Genomic DNA, 18,568 nt, shown 5'->3' on the forward strand with positions numbered 1-18,568 from the left:
CCTCTTTGCTTTGCTGGTGTGCCCAGTGTCCTGGAATTGATAGGAGGGGACAGAGGAAGAAAAACCTGAGGAGGTGGGGAAGGAGGAGGATGGGGGGCAGACAAATAGCAAATGCTCAGGCAAAACAAGAGACAAAACAAGTTCCCCCACCCGCATTCTTTTCCTTTCTCTACCTCCAGAATAAGATGTACCTCCACAGACAGGGTCATTTCTGAGAGGAGGTTTTCTCCTAGAATTTTTCCCCTTCTAAGCTGGGACCAGTGCATGCAGGTGTGGCTTTGCATAAGCAGTAGAGGAAGCTTACCTATGAAAGCTGGTGGGCACCACCTCTGGGGATTCCTGCTGCCAGGTAAGTTTTGGCTTTTCTTCTTCTTCTCTTTGTTGCTTCACTTTTCACAGAGGATGTCTCTTAGCTGGGCTCATGGTGAGCTGTCTTTGTGCCCAGCCAGTGCAGAAGTGCAGCTCCTGTGCCTGTGCAAAGGCTAAGGAGGCTTGCTGCAGGGTGCAGGAGCTCCAGAGCGGGAAGGATGTTCTCTGCCTGCACTTTGCACGAGTGAGGGGGCACTTCTGGAGGAGTCTCAGCCTGCTGAGTGCGTGCTCTAGGAATTTTGGCTCCTAGAGTTAAGGACAATGACAACAGGGACATCTGTTTGTGGGTGGGAGTCAGGGGAAGGGCCGGCAAGGCAGATGTCATGGTGGGAGTCTGCTGGAAATACAGCACAGCAGAGAGGAAGGGGCCCAGGGGGTCTCATTAGAAGGTCTTATTAGGTCCTTATCAGGAATTTCCTGCTGTGTGTGGAAGAAAAGTGCCTGACACAGCTGGTGACAGAGCCACTGAGGACAGGTGTCCCACTGGACCTGTGTGTGAACTCAGAAAGACTGGCAAGTGATGTGGCATTTGCTGGCTGTCTCGGGCACAGTGATCATGAAATAAAAGAGATTTAATCCTTGGAGAAGTAAGAAGGGGAGCTCAGCAAACTTTGGACTTGTGGAGGGAAGACTTTGGCCTGTTCAGTTGGACAGAGTTCCTTGGGAGGCAGCTCTGAGGGACAAAGGGGTCACGGATTTCAAGAAAGAAATCCTAAAGGTGCAGGAGCAGGCCAGTGGGATCATGGCTTGTATCAGGACAGTGTGGCCAGCAGGACCAAGCACTGGTGAAGGCATACCTCAAATCCTGTGCTCAGTTCTGGCCCCTCACTGCAGGGACATCGAGGGGCTGGAGTGTGTCCAGAGAAGGGCAGTGGAGCTGGGGAAGGGTCTGGAGTTCCTGTGAGGAGCAGCTGAGGGAGCTGGGGTGGTTTAACCTGGAGAAAAGGAGGCTCAGGGGAGACCTCATCACTCTCTACAACTACCTGGGAGGAGGCTGTAGTGAGGGGTCAGCCTCTTCTCCTGAGGTAGAAGCAGTAGGACAAGAAAGAGCAGGTTCAAGCTGCACCAGGAAGGTTCAGATTGCATATCAGGAAAGTCTTTCCTGGAAGGGTTGTCAAGGCCTGGAATGGGCTGCCCAGTGAGGTGCTTGAGTCACATCCTTGGAGGTATGTTTAAAAGATGGGTGGATGTGTCACTCATGGACAGAGTTTAGTGGTGGACTCTCAGTGCTGGGTCTATAGATGGACTCAATGGTCTTAGGGGTCTTTTCCAACCTAAACAATTCTATGATTCTATAGTTACATTTATTTGGCATTCCGACCATGTTTGGAAAGGAAGTGTTTAGACATTCTCTGTCCTCATTTTCTGTGTCACCAGAGAAATATGGTATGGTAACCAGAGATGTCCCTCACCTCCCACTGGAATTGACAGACTGTTAGGAATAGTCCCACTGTAACACCAACAGTGCCAAAAGAATCTGAGTGGCAAATCTGTGATTTACAGTGAATCAGCCCTCTGTGTTCTGGTTGCACCAAAGAGGAAGGGTCAAAACTAACAATGCAGCACCAAACTGATGCTCTGAGATATATGGCTGCAGGTGGCTCTGAAAAACACCAACCTCCTTAGAGCCATGCCTCAAGAGCAGCTGGGGATACATTAAAACCTGTAGATATCTATATATATACCTGGGGATGTATTAAAACCTTCATGGACATCAGGCCTTCCTTGCACTCTTCAATTTGACAGTCAGACAATAAATAAATGTTAACAATTTTTATACTGTAATAAAGTGAGCATAAGTGCTGTTTAAGCTCTGCTGTCCATTTGAGATTTGTTTCAGCTCAGTGAAACACGACCTTGCATGCTGCTGTCAAGCCTCAGTTTATCATATTCCACCACCCCCACACCACCACAGCAATTTTTTTGTGTTCTGGCCAATCCTGCATGTGTGGTGCAGGGGAGGAGACCCTCTGCACTTCTGCCCATCTTCTCTAGCTGGGAGGCGCTTTGCTCAGAGATAAGGACAGTTCACTGAGCTGTGGTGCATGTGTTTTCCCTTTCCAGGTTTGGGGTTTTTTCGTTCCAAAATTGCTGTAAATATGCAGGGTGTTTCAAGCCTTACAGTAGAGGCTGTTTGATGTGCTTACATGGCAGCACACCTCATGTGATTGTTATAAAAGGGTTTATGCTGTGAGGTACGTGCTTTGTCCATTGGACAGGTTCAAAAGTGGGGTTCAGGTTCAAAAGTGTGACTTTTCCCAAGACATCAAGAAAATCAGAAGCAGAAGAGGAATAGGTGCAATAAGTGTTCAGCAAGCACAAAAAAATATATTTTCTTATTGCAAAACAATCTCTATACTCCTTAGTGTTGATAAGGAAATACATGAGAGTTCCTGCCAGGACAGTGTGAAATATTTCTCTTATATGTAGTCACAGCTCTTATTTTAAATGATGGAGAGATCTTGGTGAAAATTGTGGTGTCACAAAGTCTTCTTATCTTGTTGATATAAGAACAGAGCCTATGAGCAAATCTTAGCATCTAAAGATAGACTTTTGTTATTTTCACCTGTATTTCTGGTAAAACAGGTTCCTGTTTGGGAAGCCATGAAAACACGTGCATGCATCTATATAAATATCTATGTATATAGATATATACATAAAACCGTACATATTTTAACTTGTGTAAGATCTGTTTCTTCAGGCAAACATGAGAGAACAGGAACTTTTCCTATTCATATTTTCAGGCAGCTGTTCTGTAAAACACAGGACTGCCTAAAAGTGAACACAGAAGCTGATTTCATAAATATATTCAGATCTGATTTAGAGATTGAAATTAAGAACAAAGTACTGCAGTATGTAACTAGAGATTTAAGAATTGCTGATACCTTTTGTTTCCAAAGTGCAGTATTTAGTTTTTCTTTACTTCTTTGTATTTACCTGCAAAGAAGCAAATTCACATTTTTCCCTGGAACAATTGACCACTGAGCCCTAAGACTCTATGTAAAATGGTAAAGGGAACTAAACCTCTTTATTCTTGTGTAACTCATTAGCTGAAATCAGACGATTAGAGCTAATGTTTCCATCTAAAACAATTCAAGTGCCTCATTAATGGGGATAGATTTCCTTTGATCTAATTACTTCATGTCCCAGATATATGGGAAACTCTGAGATCAGCGCTGAGAAATCTCTGCAGACCTGGTCACATCCAGAAACGTGAATTTATATGTGGACTTCAGAAATGTCATTTAAAATGGTAATAAGCCTTGTTTAGTCTGCTGGCCAAATGTTTCATGAAATCACATTGATGACAGCCAGAGAACGAAGATGATGGCTGTTTGCTGAGTATGATTTAATCTCCATTATTATAGGCAAGTGGATTGCAAATTTCCATAATTAAACATCCAGTGCACTGGTCAGATTCTGTTGTAAAGTTTGGTAATTGCTGTTGTTGGGAAAACAGTCCAGCGGGGTGTTGCTGTCACATGATGGGCTTTTGAGGCTGAGCTAATGGGATGCCCTTTTAAAGTGTTCTCCATGTTTTCTGCTTTAGAGGCAGAGGACACCATCATGGAGATTTCATCAAAAGAAAATACTCACTTTTTCTCAAACAACACAATCCTGCCCATGGACCGATCTTCATTCAAATCCGAATCATCCGCGTCCAAGGAAAAGCAGTCGTGTTGTGGAGGTATAAAGGTAGAGTAAGAGCTTTTGAATATTCCAGTAGGGACTTACAAAATCTCTCTTTTTATTTATTCATTTTTTTAATGAATTATCCCTTTTTAAATTCTGATTATGTCATGCTGAGTCAGTATGAAATTATTAGATGCATTTCTAATTCACAAGAAAATCTTCCTCAGATCCGTATTTGCCTAATGTTTGGCAGTCATCAAATATAATTTGTTGGCTGAGGCTTGCATATTGTGAGGTGTTCAAGACCCATCCTAAAAAGCCCCTCTATCTTTCTTACTGCTCCACCTGAAGTTGAGAACAGGGCACACAGCACAGGCAGCTGTCAGTGCAGGCTGCTTTTTTAAGATAGCAGCCACGGTATTCTGCTGGGTTCTCCAAACTAATATCCTGTTATGGTCTGAGTGTTTTGAGTGCTCTATTATTAAAGCATGATTGCAATGCTCCTCGTTCAAGAGAACTTGCACGAGGTGACTTTGAAACTGCAGAACTATCATGACTTTATCTACACCTCTCTCACCCCCCAGAATTTTTTGCTGGAGCAGGGAGGTCCCTGCTCTGAGCCTCACGATGTGCCTGTGCCTGCCTGGTGGGACCTGGGGCACAGAGGACAGCACAGAGCTCTCCCTGCTGCCTCTGCCTCTTTCCCAACAGGCTGGCACTCTGCTGGGTGAGATCTCAAAATCGCCATGCAATGGTGAGATGGTTTGAGTTACATGGAAAATGAGTTTTCAGCCTTGCTTCGTTCTTTTCATGGTGCACAGTCTTTATTTCTGTTGTTTTTTCCACTCAATCACACATCTACTTTCAGATATTAATCCAGCTACCAATACAGCCAGTGAAAAGAGCAATAGTTGCCCTGAAGTCTATAACTTTTGAATGTTTTGGTTTTTTTGAAATGGAGGATGAATTGTATTAAATAAATTTTGTACCATAATATAATTCTGTCATTTCTTCTCCATTTGCTACAATGATCATCCAATTCCCTCAATGAAAAAAACTTCAGTCACAGATTAGCCAGTCAGGAATCAGTTTATTAGCTCCAGAAATTGAAAATAAATATTATTTCAGCTCAGTTTCTTTCTCTTTAAAGAAGTTGTGTCTTCTAGGAACCCAAACTGATATTACTAATGTATATCTAGGAACTAAGATATATGATATGCTATGATATAATGTATATATGTAGGAACTAAAAAGACCTCTCTCTTTTTTTGGAGAACTAACACTTTTTGAGTTCTGATTAGGTCTTGCTGAGTCAGAATGAAATTATTAAAGATATCTCCAAGTCATGAAGAAGTCTGCTTCAGGTTTTGCCTAATGTGTTAAGAAAACAATATACACATACAGAAGGTTATTTTTACCAATTATCAACCTTCCTATGTCTTAAAATTGCCTTCTTTAACCAGAAGTATGTGGTGAAATATCTGCTTACAAGCAGTGACAAACCAGAGAAGAATGTGAAATCATCTGTACCTTTCTGTCCCAGCCCTAATTCAGGAGTGTCTTTCCACCACTGCACACCTGGAACAGAAGCAAACCCAGTAAAAAAATTTGTGCCAAAGACATTCAGAAGCATTTTAAGTTGTAGTTCACCAATACAATTTTCCTGAAAAAAACCCTATGTGCTGTCACATTGCTGTTTAAAATCCAAGGGCATAAGCTTACAGGAAATGTAAAATATTATAGCAATATTTGTACTGGAGAGTCCTTGAGAGCTGCTGCTGTATAAAAAAAAAAAAACCCAGAGAGGGTTTGTATATGTTTATTTACTATTTCTGAAGGAGGGATAACCAGCCCTGGATAAAGTGACACAGAGATATATTTGAACCTTAACACAATAATTTACATTCAGCAGTGATGTTATTGCCACTGTGCCTTGTCAAATGAGATGTGAGATTTGCACTGGAGGTGAGTACATTGCTCAGAGCAGCTGCTTACTGGGAGTGTGATTGTCAGAGAGGATTAAGGAGCAGCACAAGGTTCTAGATTCCTATTCAAATAAAACCATAACGTGGGGTTCAGATTTAAGTCCCTCTTAACTTCTGGGACTGGGTTTTACAGAAAGCATCCATATTCGTATTCATTTTGAGTCAACACCTCCTGTATCTGAAGGTGGAAAGCAAAGCTGTGGTTTCCATGACCTATTCCACTGTGTGGGAGTATCTGTGGAGCACATAACCTCAGCTGGGCTGCATTCAGTGAGGGCAGATCGAGGCAATAAATCTGCAGGAACAGAGAGTTCACTCTAAGGACCCTGCTCTCCCACCACGTGCACTTCAGACCAGGTGAATTCTGTGGGAAAGGGGCTCAGTCTGTGCCTTTGAAGTGCATACCAAGGCACTGTGAAGGGAGATGGAGTTTGATTTCCAAAGCCCACTCCTGGTTCAGAAGGACGTGCTAAATGTCTCAGATGCAGAGATAGCTAAGAGAGAACTGCCTCTGCAAAACTGGAGGGAGAAGGTGCAAAATGCAGGGTGCACTCAGGAAAATGCATGTATTAGAGACTGCAGGAGAGCTTGCAGGGGAAGGATGAGCCTGACAGAGAGTTGCCTGGCAGGTTCATCTCACAGAACATGTAACATGTTTTAAAATGTTCAAAAACTCACCTCCCCACCAAGCCACACCTAGAATTTACCCATATGGTTACTGTGTAGGATGCTTCCTGCTGAGAAAATCACAGGTTTCTGTCTTTCAACAGAGCTTTGGCATCTATCTGAAATTAGCAATGGTTGAGAGTCAATTAAGTTTTTTATCAATATTGCTCATAAGAGATGAGCAAATCAGTAATCTAGCATTTAATAAGAAGTAGGAGAAATACTGGTTTGGCTTTTTGGCAAAAGAAGAAGTAAGATGCAGAACATATTTAAAAATAATTCATATATCTTCTGTACTGCCTGATTTAATCACTGTCTTTTTTTTCCCCACAGATATTTCTTGGTGCATTGTCTTTTGTTTATTTTGCTAAAGCACTGTCAGGAAGTTACCTAAAAAGCACTATCACACAAATAGAAAGAAGATTTGACATCCCTTCCTCCTTGGTTGGTGTTATTGATGGAAGTTTTGAAATTGGTATGTGCTATAGAAACACATTTTTATTTTGAGGGGAAAAAAAAGTGATGCAGTTTGTTCTGAAGAAGGATTGCATGAATCTCCCTGAAACATAAAACCGAGCAAGATTCACCTGGTAAAAATAAGTGGGACTATCAATATGATTATGTTCAATAGGATAAGGTTGCTAACACAAACAATTCAGCATAGACATAAAAAATTGTAATTTGATAAGCTAAGCATGTGACAAATTCATACTAATAAACATTTTGACTGTTGAATGAGAATTTTCCTGCACAGATTTCTGCAGGCAGAAATCCACCTCCCCCACAAGTGTTTGTCCTTTGTCATCTATTAAGCAGCAGGAGGACAAACCTGTGACTGTAATCCACATTTCCTGTCCAGGCCCTCTCCTTCCCTCTCACAGTGAGGTTTCCAGCATGCCTTTGTCTCTTACAATTTCAGACCACTGAATTCATCTCATGGGTGTTCAGTGGACTGTGGTACTCCTAGGAATGAAATCTTAGCCTAAGTGTGTAAAACTCTGTTTTATTCCTCCTTTTGCTGCTTTTCTGCTTATTTGCTCTCTTCAGCTGGCACAGGCTTTCTCCTCTTTTCCAGCTGTTTATCCAAAGGTTTATGGTTTTCCTATCACAGAATGCCTGGAAAGAAGGAGAAAGGCCATCCCCACCTGCCCTGTCTCCCTGAAATCAGTGCTTTACTACATACCAGGAATTGTTATTTTGGGGGATCTCTTATCAACAAGCAGTAAAACTCATTTTTCCTTTTGTACTCTCAAAGGGAACCTCCTAATCATAATTCTAGTGAGCTACTTTGGAGCAAAGCTTCACAGGCCAAGAATAATTGGAGCAGGCTGCTTAATTATGTCAGCTGGAACGTTCCTAATTGCAATGCCCCAGTTCTTCATGGGAAGGTAAGTGCAAAGTGATCCCTGTTTTCCAGCTGGGCTGTGCACACTGAATGGCAGCTCCCTAAGACATTTAGGCATTGGTTATGGTGATAGAAATAGGCATATGGGGATGTGGTTACTTAATTTAAATTTTTTTTGGTGAAATGATTTATTACTGTAGAGCAAATGATTTAATATGTATACTCTTTTCAGTTGTAATCAGCTTTTTTTTTAAATTAGTCTCTGATCTTGATTGGCCACATTTTGGTGTGGTTTGGGATTTGTTGAAATGTCAGTAAAGAAGTGATGACTAAACTCAGGAGGACAATCTCAGCACAAGCCAGAGGATGCACCAGTGTCTGATAATCTCTTAGTCCAAATTCATGTATCCTAGTAGAGCAAAGTGCCTGTTAAACTGAAATGAATCACCTTTGCAAAAAGAACCAACGGGACAATCTCATGTACAGCTGCAGTACAAAGAGAGCTCTGTTTATCCCCTGTAAACCACCACTGGCAATGGATCCAGATGGATTCTTATGGGTGCAGATGAAATTTGCATTCAAGTGCTATAGGCCTGTCTGGTAGTTACAGATCTGCTTGCTTATCTCATCAGCACTTATAGATAAATGCAACTTTGTTTTCCAAACAGATACAGGTATGAAAGATTCCCTTCCACCATCAATTCCACTGTCAGCCTCTCTCCATGTCTGCAGGACAAAAGCCAAACTCCACTCTCAGCCTTGGAGAAATCCCCAGCAAAAATAAACGCAGGTGAGAATTGTCTCTGCTAAATCTTGGGGCTGGTAGTGCTTGCTGTCATTAATATTTCCCAGATCTTTCTGTCAGGAGATCCCAGTTTTGATTAGAAGGAAGTGAAAGAGTTTTACAAAAAAGGAGTGTGGTGGCAAATTTCTAAAACCAGCAAAACTGTACTATCTTTGAGGCAGCTCATGCTAAGGATTTTTCTACCTTAAGCTATTTCACAGTTTTCCTGCTGTTTCTCCCACCACAGAAGTATTTTAGGAGCCCTGAGATTTCAGTGTCCAACTGTTACTACAAACACATCGCTGTTGTCTCTTGTGCACACAGGGTGTGAAAAGGAAGCAGGCTCTTCCATGTGGATCTATGTTTTACTTGGAAACCTTCTGCGTGGAATAGGTGAAACCCCTATCCAGCCCCTGGGAATTGCATACATCGATGATTATGCTGTTGAAGAGAATGCTGCCTTATATATTGGTAAAATAAATATAATTTCTTTTTCCTAATGGATTTCTCCCCAGAGGAAACGGAGTCGTTCTGAATAATGGAATGAATGTTATTGAATTAACTTGCCCTGATTGTTTTGTTTGCATAATTTCCAATATTAAAGTTTATTTAACAGTCATGTACACTCAAGGGACCAAGTTCCCATTTAATTATACCAGCACAGTTCCATTATCTTAATTTGGTGAAAGAATTTGACCTTGGCTTCCTGCTGTTACCCTAATCTTCCTAATTCTTCTGGATGTGGACTGCTGAGCCTCTGTGCACATTCAGTTCTCTGGAAAGTGATAAAAACAGGCACTCTTTTAAGCACTTAAAATAGAATTTCAGTGGGCACTCAAAACGTTCCCTCCAGATTCGTGTAGGATTATAAACAATAGTACTGAAGCTTTAGGAAGTTGGAATCCCTGTTTTTTTTGTGTTCATTGTTTGATGGCTGCACATTCACGTGAAATATTACCAAAAAGTCCTATCTCATCAGCATCTGCTCTTGACAAGTTTCCAGCCAGGCAGAAGGCAAAAGATCAGATTCTCTCTGTAAAAGATTCACTCTTCCCAGATTTCTGGGTGAATTTTTTCAAATTCAAAGTATTCAGAAAGTTTGGCTGAGGGTGTATTGAAACATATTAACAATGGAAAATAAATCAAAGTGATTTCTCAGCCTCTTCAGGGCCTACCTCAACTAAAAGTGATCAGCTCACTTTAAAAAATGACATTTGCTCCCCAGTTACTGTAATCCTGTCAGCTAAAGCATTTCTAGCAATTGTAGATTGGTGCTGCTGTTGAGTTCAGGCCATTCAGTTTGCTGACAATATTTCCTTCAGGCTGAATGTAACTCTTTAACTGGATAACAATAAAAAGTGTCATCACAGTGGAGAAAATTTTATTGATGACTTTTTTTCTTCTTGGAAATATTTTTGTGTGACTGCGTCTCTTGCTGCCCATCACACTCTGCTGTCAGATGCAGAAGAACCAGCGCCCTTTTTATTAGCTCAGGAGTGTAACAGAGCCCTGTTTTCCCTTCCAGGCTGTGTGCAGACAGTGGCAATCATAGGGCCAATATTTGGCTTTCTCCTGGGATCCCTGTGTGCCAAACTTTACGTTGACATTGGCTTTGTGGATCTGGGTAAGTCAGAGCACTCGGGCTTTAAATACCCAGTCAGGCTCCAAAATGCCTATTTTTGGCCAAGAACTCTCTGGTTATCTGCTAGGCATGAGGGGCTAGCAGGGGCAGAGGGGGCACTCTGTGAAATGAAAGGATGGCAGCAGTGTGGCAGAACAGGCTGGCAAGGAGATGGGTGTAGAGGAAGAAGGCAGTCTGACTCTTCCTCAGCCCCAGCAGGTCTGCAGCAGGTGCCTCCAAGGGATGCTCAGGTAAGGAGGCTCTGGGGAGATCATGGGAGCCAGGAGGAAGCAGGACTGAGGCTCAGGATGCTCCATGTGCCCTTTTAATATCCTGTTGTTGCCTGGAAAAGTGGTTTGGCAGGGGGTACCAAATCTCCTGATTGCTCTTCTTCTGAGGAAACAATAATTTTAAAAAATCAGGAGGAAAACAGGTTTTTTCCTGGGGTTTTTGTGTAGAACAGCCTGGCTGGGAGCAAGTGAGTGGGCACCTGGACTGCTGCATGTGCTGGTGCTTGCAGCAGCTCTGGGGATGTGCAAGTGGCACAGCAGGGTCAGGGCCAGGCTGCTGCTGTGCCCCAGCAATCAGTGAGCCCTCAGCATGTCCCCACATGTAACACATGTAAAACACCCACAGAGACACAGCGCACAGCTAGACCTGGATGGAAAAACCACGCTGCCAACCCACCTTCCTTATTAGCAGCACATGTCCTCCAGATGTGTTTATTTGATATAAAGGTCTCCTCCAGCCAGGTCTCATGAGCTCTTGGAGATCTACATCACACCCGAGATAGCTCAGCCACCTCAGATGGCATCAAATCAGCAGGATGGCTTCTGTGGCAGTGCTGGAAACAGAAAAGTTTTAATAAAAGGCAAAATAACAAAGCTCTTTACAGAGAAAAACCGAGCCAGGGGAAAGAGGCTCTTGCTCCTGGTAAAACACCTCACAAAAGTGATTAGTTTCTTTGCTTTCTTATTTTTCTAGTGAATTGCTTAGGCAGGACTCTATGGCTTCTGTCCAGTTTGCTATCCTTAAGTTTGAGGTGAAGTCCCCAAGGTCCTATGAGGTGTCTTTTTACCTAACAGGAGAGAAACCTCTGGGGTTTTTTTCTTTTTTAGGAGACAAAGGATAGTTTTGTCACTCCATCAACAGGGGGCACATCCCTACATTTATTCCTTTCCTCTCTTCCCCTTTCTGCAGACAGCGTCACCATCAGCCCCAAGGACGTGCAGTGGGTGGGGGCGTGGTGGCTGGGCTACCTGATAGCTGGGGTGATCAGCATCCTGGCTGGCATCCCCTTCTGGTTCCTGCCCAGGCACCTCCCCAGGCCCCAGAGCAGGAAGGACTCCAGCACCTCCTCTGAGCACTCCAAGTTCATCACTGAGGAGAACAAGGACCAAGGCACCTCCTCTTGGCAGCAAGCGAAGCTTGCAGAGATGGCAAAAGGCAATTCACTTGAGTTTTCTTCCTGATTGTTCAGTTTTTCTCTCAAAGGCTTTTAGACTTGAAATTTTTATACTTTCTGAGTCCCAATTTTAATGGTTTCAGAACTATGGTTTTTCCCTTTCACTCCCCAAATCCACAGTACACACAAAAAGGTCTCTTCAGTGTTCCCTGGATTTGCTATTGCATGAGAAATGGCTGAGATTTATAAAATTACAATAGTGGCCCAGCACGTCATGAAGCTCTGCAAAAAAAATTTAATTCACATGTAGTGACTGTTGCAGAAGTGGGGCTCCAAAAAACCCCAACCCTTGTTTTTTGCTAATTATTTTTTCCCTGTAAGTTCATGAGTTAGGAAAACATGTACAATATCTGATCAGAGTAGAGATGGGCACAGAGCAGCTACAGTACTAGAGGAGGCTGTCTGGGTTTAGACAGGAGCTGGTTTGCACAACTGCATTTCCTTGGCCATGCTTTGCCAAAAGCATTTTCCCTCAGAACCTGAATGTGCACCTCAATATTTGTGTGCTTATTGTCAGCTGTGCTGAGCTCCCTGTGCCCCAAATTAAGCTAAACAGTGCTGTGGCTGTTGAGGACACACACAAACCAAATCATTCCTGGTTTATGATGGAAAGAAGGTATTTAAAACAAGAGATCTCTTCTGGGGAATTGATGCTTAGTGTTTTGCTCCACTGTTCCTCCCTCCAGAAATGGGGGAGCTGTGAGGAATTCCTCAGGGAACTTCACAGATTCCCTCTGAAATCTTTTGCAGTTTTTGGGTTTTTTGGAAGGGGCACACATGTTACAAAGCATTACTCACAGCAGTTGTTCTCTCTCTGGCCTGCTTGTTATTTCTGCTTTGTTTTGTCTTGCAGACTTCTTGCCATCACTGAAGAACCTCTTTGGGAATCCAGTTTACATTCTGTATTTGTGTGCAAGTATTATTCAGTTCAATTCTCTAATTGGCATGGTGACATATAAGCCAAAGTATATTGAGCAACAGTATGGGCAGACATCTTCAAAAACTAACTTTGTTATAGGTAATGCTATATCTGCTTCTTGATATCTTTAAAATGTACATTTTAGGAGTGGCATATACATATAGGAAAAATTGTATTTTTTTTAGGGTATGTTCATTTCTTCTCCTTCCTTGTCTGACTTTAAGTATTAGCTCATAGAAGGTGAGTTATTTCATTTCTGCTTCAGCACAAATTAACTCTGAGTTTATCTATGCAAGAGTTACTGCAAAAGTTCACATGATTTGATATCTTAATTCCCATTTCACTGGAAATTTGAAAAGTAATGTATGTACAACACAAGAAAATAATTGAGAAATAATTTTAAAATATTTTACATAAATTTATCATCAGAGAGATCTGCTGCCTTGATGGCTTCCCATTTATTTCAACAAAAAAAGAGATGAGTTCAGTGAGTGCTGTGGGTGACTCTCTGCAGAGATTGGTGTTAAATAAAAGGGAGACAAGTCATAGCACAAGAAAGAGAAGCTGCTTCAGCCTTTGGGTTACAGAAATCAACATTTTTGTAGCTGACTTTGTGAGGGTGGACTGGGCTGCCCAGTTGCTGGACCTGCCTGTGGGGTTCAGCTCCAGAGGTCCAGGGCTTCAACAGCATTAACAGCAAAGAGGTTTACATCTGCCCACCCCAGAGGGAACTGCCTTGTTCCAGAGCAGCATTAGTTGCACAGCAACAGAGGTATATATGTGCAGAAAAGCTGTAATGATCCATTGTGCTATGTTAATTCCCTTCAAGATAGAAGCTGGAATTTCCTGGCACGAAACTCCTCAAAGCAAGGAGAAATCATCAAGTACAGTTGATGGCCAAAGAAAGTCCAGAAAACAATCCCTACATTCAGTATAGTACTTCTCATTGTATTTAAATATTTTCTGGAGCTAAGCTTTCAGGTATGTGCAGAGTGAGTGAGGATTAAGAACCATTTGATTTCTCTGAGCACAGGGACTGTATCCAACAGAGTGTGTGATGGCTTGGTTAGGGAAGCATCCTGCTGAGTGGCTGTCCCTGCAATAAGGTGATTTTTTTCTTCCTCCTTTTCCTTTCTCTCCAAATCCACCTTTCCTAAGGAACCTGAGGGTTGACTCAAACTCACAGTGCTTATTTCTCTTTCACAACCTCTTTTACTCCTTCTTTTTAAAAAAACCCAGTTTCTGTCACAATTTCTGATAGATATCAAAATTGTCAGAGCAATTTGAAGCAATTAAAAATTTTTAAAGGCAGGTCTTGCTCTGGCTTTCATAACATTAGATACAACTAAATTTGTCCTCTAGGAATCAGCAGATGACTCCTCTGGCAAACTAATTGTGGAAAAAAACACCTAGCTTAAGAAATTGGAAGAGCATTATCTAAACTTTATCCATAACCTCTCTGTCAAAGAAGCTGCAAAGAAGCAGGTCCTTGGGACTAAGTTTTACAAAGCACCTAAGGTCCCAGCACCTTTGTAACACTCCAAGGATCAGTCTAAGTCTGGACAAAATGAAATGACCTCACTGGAGATCTTTTATGTTTTGCTCCTTCATCTGATTATTGCAGCTGTTTTTGTGGCTGACAAGGTTAGACCATTGAGCTGGGGTCTTCATTAGTACATAATTTTCTCTTTCATTTCAGGTCTTATTAACATTCCTGCTGTGGCCTTTGGCATATTCTCTGGAGGACTGATCATGAAGAGATTCGGAGTCGGTGTTGTAGGGGCTGCAAAGCTTTCCCTGGGATCATCTTTCCTTGGTTACCTTTTGCTGCTCTCGCTGTTTGCCATGGGCTGCGGGAATGCGGAGGTGGCCGGGCTGACCGTGTCCTACCACGGGTATGCTGGCAGGGCATCTTCAGCAGAAAGGGCTCCTGCAAACCCAGCTCCTTCCTCATTTTGTTTCACAAAGTAGGTCTTGTTGAAAAGAGAGTGGCTGACTTGAATGTGCTTCCCAGAAATTTGATTGAAATCGGTGGAAACTGCTCCGTTCCAGCGGGTGTGGTGTCATGGCCCTCTCATGATTGTGGCATAAACCACTGGGGTTTATGTCACAAGTGCAGATTATTTTTCTGATTACTTTTTAATTATTATTGCCATGGGACCTATCCTTTGAGCCCAGCGATTCCTGGAAAAGTGAGTAGCTCAGTAGGGGGGAAGAGATTCAATTAATTGTTTCTTGCCTTTGTGTGCCACTGAATAATGGCATTTAATAGTCCTCGAACTCAAAACTTAAGGAGTCGTGGATTAACCATGATGTTAACCATGAGGTACACCTGAGGCTAACATTTTACCCATGCTATTACTCTTTAAAACAAACTTTTTGGGAGGAGTTTCCAACACTGACTCACAGCAGCAGCTCCACTGGTGTCTGATGACTGAATTTGGTAGAGTTGTCATGTAAGGTATCAGACTCTCAGTTTGGATGGATCCCATTCTAATCAGTTCCTTGCTGACTTCTACAGAGACCATTTCCCATGAGTAACTCACTCCTTTCTGTGCCACTTGCCTAGCTGTGTTAAAGCTGCATAACTAAAACCTTAGAAAATCTGAGAAAATGCATGTATATAAATTGGTAGTTGTCCCTCTTAATAAAGAAAATATTTATCTTGGTGGTGTGATAGTGTGAAAACCTTTGGATAACAGAGAAATGAGGATTTACACTGCTGTGTGGATGTGAAGAGACAAACTTTTATGGGCTGCAGAGGGCAGGTGTGGCCAGGTGCTCCTGGCAGAGAGCGTCACCCCAGAGGTGATCGTGGTTTCCTGGTTTCGTGGTTTTCCGTGGTTCACATCTGCTGGGCAGCATCTCTGCAGCTTCTCTTTTCTCCACAGAGCTAAACCGATGAGTGACCACGAGCAAGCCCTGTTTTCAGAGTGCAACTCGGGCTGCTCCTGCTCCAGGAACGACTGGGACCCCATCTGTGGGGAGAATGGGGTTACCTACGTGTCCGCCTGCCTCGCCGGCTGCCGCGCGTCCAACGGCACCGGGAAAAACACCGTAAGGCAGTCCTCTTTCTTTCTGATACACAGCACTGGGAGAGACACCATAAAATCCTTCATTTCCCTGTGAGCTGGGGTCTTTATTTCTGATACAAGGTGTAAGGCAATCCTTCATTTCCATTTGAGGTGGGATCATTTTTCTAATACATGGTGTAAGAGAATCCTTCATTTCCTTGTGAGGTGGGATCATTCTTTCTGATACAAGGCACTGGGAGAAACATCATAAAATCCTTCATTTCCATGTGAGATGGGATCTTTCTTTCTTATACACAGCACTGGGAAAAGCACCATAAAATCCTTAATTTCCATTTGAGGTGGGACCTTTATTTCTGACACAAGGTGTAAGACAATCCTGCATTTCCCTGTGGGGTGGGGTCTTTATTTCTGATGCACAGCACTGGGAAAAACACCATAAAATCCTTCATTTCCCTGTGAGGTGGGATCTTTCTTTCTGATACAAGGTATAAGACAATCCTTCATTTCCATTTGAGGTGGGATCTTTCTTTCTGATACAAGGCTCTGGGAAAAACACCAGTAAGACAGTCCTTTATTTCCCTGTGGGCTCTTTCTTTCTGACACAAGGCATAAGACAATCCTTCATTTCCATGTGAGGCGGGATCATTTTTCTGATACAACAAGGTCTGTCAAAGTGGATTTAAACTGAGCACAGCACATCCTCTTCAGCCCTGAACTCCCCAGGGATTTTTAGCAATCTGGCAACCAAATTTAAACTTTTTTCGCTTTGCTGTTGCCAGAAATCACAAGCAGAGAATGTTGGAGGCTTTTTTTTTTGTTTTTTTGGTTTTTTTGAGCTGTTGGCTACCAACATTGTTGGAAAAAACCCTAATAACTAGATTAATCAACAGTAGATACTATATAATTTTCTCCTTCATGATATAAGCCTTTTCCTCTTATAAAACATTTCCCACTTTGGACTTTCAGCCATCCAGAATGTGCAATTCCTAAACATCCACTTCTCCACCATTTAGGTTTTCATGCACTTTTGTCTTCTCTCTTCCAGGTATTTTTTAACTGCAGCTGTGTGGGAACCTTTGAATCTTCACAAAGCTCCTCAGCTGTGGTGGGACCGTGTCAAAAAGGAAACGAGTGTCCCAAGATGTTCCTGTATTTTCTGGTAATATCAGTTATCACTTCATACACTCTGTCAGTAGGTGGCACACCTGGATACATACTGCTTCTAAGGTAAGAAATCATTCCTGCTAGCACTGCCAAATGTTTTCAAAGTGTTTTGACACGTGACTGGTACTCCCTCCCCTCCTGCTATTCCTAGTATTGGGAAATGTTTTGCAGCTATGCAAGGTGGCATATTCCATATAATTGTTCTCTCCCAGATTTTTCTCCTTGTTTTAATGATCATTTTAGCGTGAGATTTTCTTTTCCTGTTTCCTAATCACAGATTTATTAAATGCTTGTTCCAGTGCATATTTAACTGCTGGAACTATTTGTCCATCACTGTAAGCTTTGAAGCTAATTTTAGCAAGTGCAAAAGCATTTAATACTACTGGTGCTTAATCTGGATTTTTGTCAGCTACTTGCAATATTTGGATTCCAAGTCCTGCTCTGCTCTGTTTTGGAAACCTTTCTTTCTCAGTTCCTTTTCCCAAATTATTTCCAGATGGGCACATTCTACTTCTCAAACAAAACAAGAGTAAATCCAGTCTAACTAATCTTTAGTATTATAGCTGTGCTTTCTTGCTCCCAAATTCTCTTTGGTTTTGAATTCAATTTTCTGGACCAGGCTCTGTCTCATTGCTGGTATCTATAGCACACAGACCATGGCAGTGTTAGAACTGGCTGAACATAGAAAAACCTAAATAAAGAATCATGATTTCAGCCACAGTCCTTGAACCAGAATAAATATTCACACAGAGACTTTCAGAAATGGCTGAGGTGAGGATCCTCCTCCACAGCCCTGCACAAACACTGCCAGTGAGGTGCACACAAGCTGCACAGCTTTCCTCACACACCTTGCAGGGTCACCACTGAGTGCTGCAAAACCTCACAGCATCTCTCTCTCCCGAGGGCTCTCCCCAAGAACAATCACTCTGTAATCCACTTTAGAACATTTTTCCTGAAGCTCCTGCACAACTGAGCTGTGCCAGGATGATTCATGAGTGTAGAACTTGCAGCAAAGCCTCAGGGTTTGTGCCAGATTTCTCTCTGTGGTTGCTTCTGACACGCTGGATAAATATGGGCACAGAGCTCCCTTTCCCTTTCCCTCTACATTAAATTTTCCTTCTATCCATAAAACACCTGGTGGAAAATGTGCAGATCTGGTACCACACAGGGCCTCAAAATTGTGGCAGCCATGCTCAGCCTCCTGCTTTCTTCTTGTCTCCACTGCCTAAAAAATGGAGTGTTTGGGAGAGGTTCATAACTGAACATGTGCGAGCTCAAACTGCACGGAGCTGCCTGCCCTTCTCAGCCCTAAGAACTTGCTCTTGGTGTCTTACTGCTTAATCCATTTAGTCAGAAAAGCTTAGAAAGGTTTTCTTATTAAACCACTTTCTCATATGAAATCAGAAAAAGTTTTATTGGTTCTGCTCCAATGCTTTTTTTGCTGTTGAAAATCGTTTCACTTTGAGAGGCATTTAACTGAAACTGAGAAGTTTTGTGTTTCCCTGCTGGATTGGAGGCATCCACCTTTGATGTGCAGCTAAATAAAACATGTTTCAGTAAGTTCAATCCTTTTTTTTTTTTT

At 42.4% G+C, this 18,568-nt stretch overlaps 1 protein-coding gene across 7 annotated transcripts in view; it reads left to right on the forward strand.

Moving 5' to 3' along the window:
- The window catches only part of SLCO1C1 (solute carrier organic anion transporter family member 1C1), a 34,076-nt gene continuing 15,508 nt past the window's right edge, over nucleotides 1–18,568 (forward strand). For 3 of the 7 annotated variants that reach the window (XM_064421439.1, XM_064421438.1, XM_064421437.1), the window contains exons 1-12: nucleotides 1–349; nucleotides 3,920–4,065; nucleotides 6,987–7,128; nucleotides 7,909–8,041; nucleotides 8,667–8,788; nucleotides 9,107–9,253; nucleotides 10,308–10,406; nucleotides 11,604–11,849; nucleotides 12,722–12,886; nucleotides 14,487–14,682; nucleotides 15,679–15,844; nucleotides 16,868–17,049. In XM_064421439.1, the coding sequence (XP_064277509.1) occupies nucleotides 112–349; nucleotides 3,920–4,065; nucleotides 6,987–7,128; nucleotides 7,909–8,041; nucleotides 8,667–8,788; nucleotides 9,107–9,253; nucleotides 10,308–10,406; nucleotides 11,604–11,849; nucleotides 12,722–12,886; nucleotides 14,487–14,682; nucleotides 15,679–15,844; nucleotides 16,868–17,049 (1,982 nt within the window). In that variant the 5' untranslated portion in view covers nucleotides 1–111. Of the gene's footprint in view, nucleotides 350–3,919; nucleotides 4,066–6,222; nucleotides 6,345–6,986; nucleotides 7,129–7,450; nucleotides 7,640–7,908; nucleotides 8,042–8,666; nucleotides 8,789–9,106; nucleotides 9,254–10,307; nucleotides 10,407–11,603; nucleotides 11,850–12,721; nucleotides 12,887–14,486; nucleotides 14,683–15,678; nucleotides 15,845–16,867; nucleotides 17,050–18,568 lie in introns of those variants that run through there. The other 4 variants (XM_064421441.1, XM_064421442.1, XM_064421443.1 and 1 more) reach the window with 4 other exon arrangements.

The sequence above is a fragment of the Passer domesticus genome, chromosome 5 (genome assembly GCF_036417665.1).
Source record: "Passer domesticus isolate bPasDom1 chromosome 5, bPasDom1.hap1, whole genome shotgun sequence".
Taxonomy (NCBI): Eukaryota; Metazoa; Chordata; class Aves; order Passeriformes; family Passeridae; genus Passer; species Passer domesticus.